The following is a 6756-nucleotide window of genomic DNA, read 5'->3' on the forward strand; positions in this document are numbered from 1 at the left end:
TCCGGGGGAGGGGGCAGGGACTATCAGCCGGACTGGGCGTGTCCAGGGAGGAGGGGGGGGGTCACTTGGCCCCGCCCCCCATCAGGCCCCGCCCCTTCCCAGCCCAGCCGGCCCGGGCCGAGGCCGCAGGAAGGGAGGTTCTGGGTCAGCTGATCCCGGGTCCACCCACCGCCGGGCCGCGGACGCCGCTGGAAAAGGGGGGTTTCTGGGGGGCCCGATTCCCGTCCGCACCCGGCTCTGCCCGCCCCCCCCTTCCTGCAGCCGGGGGCCCGGGATTAGGGGACCCCCCGGGAGAGGCGCCCCCCAGCCATGACCCCCTGAGCAGAGGCCCCTTGCGCCCAGGCAGCTCCCGGGGGCCGGGACTTTGAACCCCCGCAGCCCGGGGGCGCCGGGCCGGACCGGCGGAGGGAGGGACCGGACCGGACCGGACCGGGCAGGCGGAGGGAGGGACCGGCAGGCGAATGGCTGGCAAGGACTATGACCATCTCTTCAAGCTGCTCATCATCGGGGACTCGGGTAGGGGCCGGGCCTGGCGCGTCCCCCCTTCCCCGGGACCCCCTTCCCCTGCCGACCCCCCCCTTCCCCCTCCCTCCCCGCTTTCCCCGGCACCCCCTTCCCCTGCCGACCCCGCTTTCCCCGGGACCTCCTGTCCCCGGGACCCCCTTCCCCTGCCTCCCCCATGGTGTGTTCCCTGCCCCCCCCGGGCCCCTTTCCCCTGGGCCCCCCCACCCCCCGTCTGCCTCCTTCTTTCCTTTCCCTCCCCTCGCTCCCTCTCTCCAAGTCCCTTCCCCGCTTCGTGTCTCTGTTTCGTTCCTTTGTTCCAGCTTCTCTTCGGCCCCCCCACCCCGCTCCCTGGCGCTCCCTGGGGAAGATTTCCGCCCCCCCATCCTTCTCTTCCCCCCCTCCCCCTTCCTAAGTTTCCCTCCCTCCCTCCATGTTCTTCCCTCCTCTCCTGGCCCTGGCCCCTCTTCCCCCCACCCCTTCCCTCCCTCTTCCGTCTCCTCTGGGTCATTTCTCTTCTGTCCGGCCTGTCTCCTTCCCCCCGTCCCCCCCCCGCGCTGTCCCCCTTCTCTTCTCCCCCCCGCGCCTCTTCCCTCCCCTCCCCTCGCTCCCAGCTCTGCACCCCGCTGCGCTTTCCCCTTCGGCCTGTTCTCTGCCACCCGCCCTGCGGCCTAGGGGTTAGAGCAGGGGGGGCTGGGAGCCCGGACTCCTGGGTTCTCTCCCCAGCTCTGAGAGGGGAGTGGGGGCTGGTGGGTTAGAGCAGGGGGGGCTGGGAGCCCGGACTCCTGGGTTCTCTCCCCAGCTCTGAGAGGGGAGTGGGGGCTGGTGGGTTAGAGCAGGGGGGGCTGGGAGCCCGGACTCCTGGGTTCTCTCCCCGGCTCTGAGAGGGGAGTGGGGGCTGGTGGGTTAGAGCAGGGGGGGCTGGGAGCCCGGACTCCTGGGTTCTCTCCCCGGCTCTGAGAGGGGAGGGGGGGCTGGTGGGTTAGAGCAGGGGGGGGCTGGGAGCCCGGACTCCTGGGTTCTCTCCCCGGCTCTGAGAGGGGAGTGGGGGCTGGTGGGTTAGAGCAGGGGGGGGCTGGGAGTTCTATTCCCAGTTCTGTGAACTTGAACAATTCCCTGCGCATCTGTGCCTCAGTTTCCCCATGAGTGCAGCGGGGTAAATAGACCCAACCCCCGGGGGTTGAAATGCATTGAGATCAACCCCTGTATAACACAGAGGTGGGGTGGGGTTTCTCGTCCCCCCTTTTTCAGTCCTCCTCTTTTTACCTACTCTCTCTGTGCCCCTCTGGGCTGTGTCCTGGGAGTTGTGCAGACCACACCTATAGTGGGGGGCAGAGATTATTTTGGGGGGCAGATCGGGGGGGGTGAGAACCCCCAGATCTCAGTCAGTACCCTGCCCTGCCCTGCCCTGCCTGCCCTCGGGGTGAGGTTTTTAACGGAGCGAGCGGAGCCGCCCCGGACGCCTGTGTCCTGTCCCGGTTTCTCCCCACCCGGCAAGGCAGCTGTTCCCTTCAGTCCAGTTAGTCCCAGCGCCACCCACCCCCTGTGGGCCCGAGACAGGCCAAGAGCCAGGACTCCTGGGTTCTCTCCCTGGCTCGGGGAGGGGAGAGGGGTCTGGTGGTTATGGGGGGGGGGCGCGCCTGGGAGCCAGTACTCCTGGGTTCTCTCCCTGGCTCGGGGAGGGGAGAGGGGTCTGGTGGTTATAGCGTGGGGGGTGGGCCTGGGAGCCAGGACTCCTGGGTTCTCTCCCCGGCTCTGGGAGGGGAGTGGGATCTGGTGGGTTAGGGCAAGCGGGGCTGGGAGCCAGGACTCCTGGGTTCTCTCCCTAGCTCGGGGAGGGGAGAGGGGTCTGGTGGTTATAGCGTGGGGGGTGGGCCTGGGAGCCAGGACTCCTGGGTTCTCTCCCCGGCTCTGGGAGGGGAGTGGGATCTGGTGGGTTAGAGCAAGCGGGGCTGGGAGCCAGGACTCCTGGGTTCCCTCCCTGGCTCGGGGAGGGGAGAGGGGTCTGGTGGTTATAGTGGGGTGGGCGTGGGGGGGCTGGGAGCCAGTACTCCTGGGTTCTTTCCCTGGCTCGGGGAGGGGAGTGGGGTCTAGTGGTTATAGCGGGGGCTGGGAGCCAGGACTCCTGGGTTTTCTCCCTGGCTCGGGGAGGAGAGTGGGGTCTGGTGGTTATAGCCGGGGGGGGGGCAGGGAGCAGGGAGCCAGGACTCCTGGGTTCTCTCCAGGTGGTGGGGTGAGGGTGACGCTCGGTGGGTAAACACCCCGGGTGGCTCTGGGAGGGAGTGGTTCACGTCTGTTTGTGTTGTGGGTGCGGCAGGTCGCTCTGGGACCAACGTTGGGGGGTGGGGGGTCCCGGCTGCTCCCCCTAACCAGCCCTTTCTCCCCACAGGGGTGGGGAAGAGCAGCCTCCTCCTGCGGTTTGCAGATAACACGTTCTCCGGTAAGTACCCCCGCCCCCCACAGCCTGGCTGCCCCCTCTTCCAACCCCCCCACAGGTCCCCAGCCTCCTTCCCTCACTGCCCCCCAAACTCCTCTGGCCTCCCAATTCCTCTCCCCACTTCACCCCAGTCCCCAAATCCTCCTTCTGCCCCCCCATGGGCCGTGTGGTTCTGGGGGGAGGGTCCCTTCCCTCCGGGTGCTTGGGGTGGTCCCCAGGGGTTCACATCTGGGCTGGAGCGACTGCACTCCTGGCTCCGAGCCCCCCTCCCTGGGACGGACCCCACTGGGAGGGGCACTGTTGGGTCTGGGGGTGTCTCGGGGGGATCGTCACAGAGCCCCGTGACCCCATCGGCTGGATGCATCACTCGTCTCTGCCTCCCTTTTCACCTTTCCTCCCTTTTCTCCTTCCCGGCTCCCTCCCCTTCCTGGTTCCTCTCTTTTCCCCTCCATCTCTGTCCCGCCCGGCCCACTCCTTCCTTTCTCCTTTCCCTCGCCCCCCCCCCTCCTCTGCCCCCCCCCGCCCCCCTGCCCCGGCAGGCAGTTACATCACCACCATCGGCGTGGATTTCAAAATCCGGACCCTGGTGATCAACGGCGAGCGGGTCAAGCTGCAGATCTGGGACACGGCCGGGCAGGAGCGATTCCGCACCATCACCTCCACGTGAGCCGGACGCCTGGGTCCCATCTGGGGTGGGGAGGGGAGGGGGTCAGTGGTGAGAGTGGGGGGGGGGCGGGAGCCAGGACTCCTGGGTTCTCTTCTCCGCTCTGGGAGGGGACTGGGGGTCTGTTGGGTTAGAGCAGGGGGGGCTGGGAGGCAGGACTCCTGGGTTCTCTCCCCGGCTCTGGGAGGGGAGTGGGGGCTTGTTGATTACTCGGATGCCTGGGTCCCATGGCTTGTCTCGTCCCCCCACGCCCCTGGGCAGGTATTACCGCAACACCCACGGTGTCATCATCGTCTATGACGTGACGAACCCCGAATCCTTCGTCAACGTCAAGCGCTGGCTGCACGAGATTGGGCAGAATTGCGACAGCGTCTGCAAGGTGCTGGGTGAGTCTGGGGCCCCCCTCAAACCCCCTGGGCCCCCCTTCCCCCGCAGCGTCTGCAAGGTGCCGGGGGAGTCTGGGGCCCCCCTCAAACCCCCGGGGGCCCCCCTTCCCCAGCAGCGTCTGCAAGGTGCCGGGGGAGTCTGGGGCCCCCCTCAAACCCCCGGGGGCCCCCCTTCCCCCGCAGCGTCTGCAAGGTGCCGGGGGAGTCTGGGGCCCCCCTCAAACCCCCTGGGGTCCCCCTTCCCCCGCAGCGTCTGCAAGGTGTCGGGGGAGGCTGGGGCCCCCCTCAAACCCCCGGGGGCCCCCCTTCCCCCGCAGCGTCTGCAAGGTGCCGGGGGAGGCTGGGGCCCCCCTCATCCCCCCGGGGTCCCCCTTCCCCCGCAGCGTCTGCAAGGTGCTGGGTGAGGCTGAGGCCCCCCTCAAACCCCCTGGGGTCCCCCTTCCCCCGCAGCGTCTGCAAGGTGTCGGGGGAGGCTGGGGCCCCCCTCAAACCCCCGGGGATCCCCCTTCCCCCGCAGCGTCTGCAAGGTGCCGGGGGAGTCTGGGGCCCCCCTCAAACCCCCGGGGGCCCCCCTTCCCCCGCAGCATCTGCAAGGTGCTGGGTGAGGCTGGGGCCCCCCTCAAACCCCCTGGGGTCCCCCTTCCCCCGCAGCGTCTGCAAGGTGTCGGGGGAGGCTGGGGCCCCCCTCAAACCCCCGGGGGCCCCCCTTCCCCCGCAGCGTCTGCAAGGTGTCGGGGGAGGCTGGGGCCCCCCTCATCCCCCCGGGGTCCCCCTTCCCCCGCAGCGTCTGCAAGGTGCTGGGTGAGTCTGGGGCCCCCCTCAGCTCCCCCAGAACTGCCCTCCCCAAGGGGATGTGTCCCCTTGCCCCCATCCCGCTACCCCAGGGGACTCTGGGTTAACCCCTTGGGGCCCATTCCCCTGTGCCTGACCCTCCCCCCTCTTTCCCCACAGTGGGGAACAAGTGCGAGGACCCCTCCCGGAAGCAGGTGGAGACGGCCGACGCCCGGCGCTTCAGCGAGCAGATGGGGGTGCGGCTCTTTGAGACCAGCGCCAAGGAGAACCTCAACGTCGAGGAGGTACTGGCACTGCTGTGGGGAAGCTCGCAGCGTGGCAGGGGGGGGCAAGCCAGACTGGGGACACTGCTGAAGGGAAGCTCGCAGCACTGTGTGTGTGTCTCGGGATGGGGGGTGGGGTGCAGGAACAGTCCATGGCTGGGACACTGTTGCTGGGAAGCTCCCAGCCCCATTCCGGGAAAGGGGGGATGGGGCTGCAGGGCAGTTTGCCTCGGCCTGGGACACTGCTGGGAGGAAGTTTGCAGCCCTGCAGGGGGCAGGGAGGGAAGCTGGTGGGGGCACTGCTGTGGGGAAGCTCGCAGCACTGTGTGTGCGTGGGGGGAGTTGCCAGGAAGCTCCTAGCACCATGGGGAGAGGAGGGAGGAGAGGCTGCAGGAAGCTGACCTTGGCCAAGGGAAGCTCTGCGGGGAAGCTCGTGGCGCTGGGTGGGGGGATCGGGCCGGGGGCACTGCTGCGGGGAAGCTCACCACCCTCTTGCCCCGCCCCCCAGATGTTCAATGCGGTGACGGCCATGGTGCTCCGCACCAAGCAGGAGAACCTGGCCCGGCTGCAGCACCCCGAGGTGGTGAAGATCAACAGGCCCAAGAAAAAGCCCCCCGTCAAGAAATGCTGCTGAGGGATGGGGCCCCCCAAAACCTGGGGGGAGCTGAGCCCCTGCCCCCACCCCCCTGGGGCAGGGATGGACTGTGTGTGTATGGGGGGGGTATCCGCCCCCCTGCCCCGGGGACTCCTGGCCATTGCGGCTGTGGGATGGGGGGTCTGGAGAGGGGGGACGGTGGGGGTTGGCTGGAGCCTGGGGGGCTGGTGGGAGTGGGGGGATGGTGGAAGGAACAGAGCGAAGGGGGACTAGAGGAGACTGTCCTGCCCTGGGGGGGTCCTGGGCCCCCCTTTCCTCCTGCCCCCCAATCTGCCCCCCATCCCTATCTCTCCACCCCACTGTGAAAGGGAAGATGCCTCTTTCTGGTGCCCATGCCCCCCGAGCGCGGCAGGGTCCCACAACTCTGGAGTGGGGGAACACATGGGAGTTGCTGCTCCACCCCCCCATATTCCCCCATGCCCTCATTTGTTTGGGGGTGTCTCCCTGCTCCAGCTCTCCATTCTCCCACAGGGGACCCCAAATCTCCCCAGCGCAGGCCCCCCCAAGTGCCCCTATGCACTCCAACCCTCTTGAGCACTGGAAAGGCAGCATGTAGGAAATGAGGGGCAGCAAGCACCCCAAACCCCCTCCTTGCACCCCACACTCTGGGAGCATGTGGGGATATGGCCCCCTCACTGGGAACAAGATGGGGTTCACCCCTCTTTTCCGAGAGCTGCCCCCTCTGGGATCAAATCTGGGGTTTGCTGCCCGGCTCTGAGTTCCCGCCCCACTAGGAGTGGGGTGGGGGAGCTCAGCAGTGGGGGGCAGCCCCCGCACTGGGAGCAAAAGGAGGCAGTTCGCTCGTGGGGTGCAGCCCTGGAGCCCCCTCCTGGGGGCAATAAGGGGAGCTTGGAAGTGGGTTCACCCCAGCACTGGAACAGGGTGGGGTGTGGGGCTGGCCCCCTAATAACTGTGCAATAATCTGGCCCCGCCCCGGGGGGATGAACTGACCCTAACCCCGCCCTAGCCACGGAGACAAGTGTTTCTTTAATAAAGACAGTTTAGGTATGAAAAGAAGCCTGCTTGCTTAGCCCGGACGCCTGGGTTCTCTCCTGGCT

General features: G+C 68.0%; 1 protein-coding gene across 1 annotated transcript; it reads left to right on the forward strand.

The window, feature by feature from the left end:
- Window positions 1–86: 86 nt before the first annotated feature.
- Window positions 87–6715, forward strand: LOC125638682 (ras-related protein Rab-35). The gene is made up of 6 exons (XM_048854767.2): window positions 87–516; window positions 2891–2941; window positions 3478–3601; window positions 3864–3988; window positions 4940–5064; window positions 5552–6715. The coding sequence occupies exons 1-6, from the start codon at window positions 462–464 to the stop codon at window positions 5675–5677; spliced, it is 606 nt and encodes a 201-aa protein (XP_048710724.1). The 5' UTR covers window positions 87–461; the 3' UTR covers window positions 5678–6715.
- Window positions 6716–6756: the final 41 nt, after the last annotated feature.

The sequence above is a fragment of the Caretta caretta genome, chromosome 6, assembly GCF_965140235.1.
Source record: "Caretta caretta isolate rCarCar2 chromosome 6, rCarCar1.hap1, whole genome shotgun sequence".
Taxonomy (NCBI): Eukaryota; Metazoa; Chordata; order Testudines; family Cheloniidae; genus Caretta; species Caretta caretta.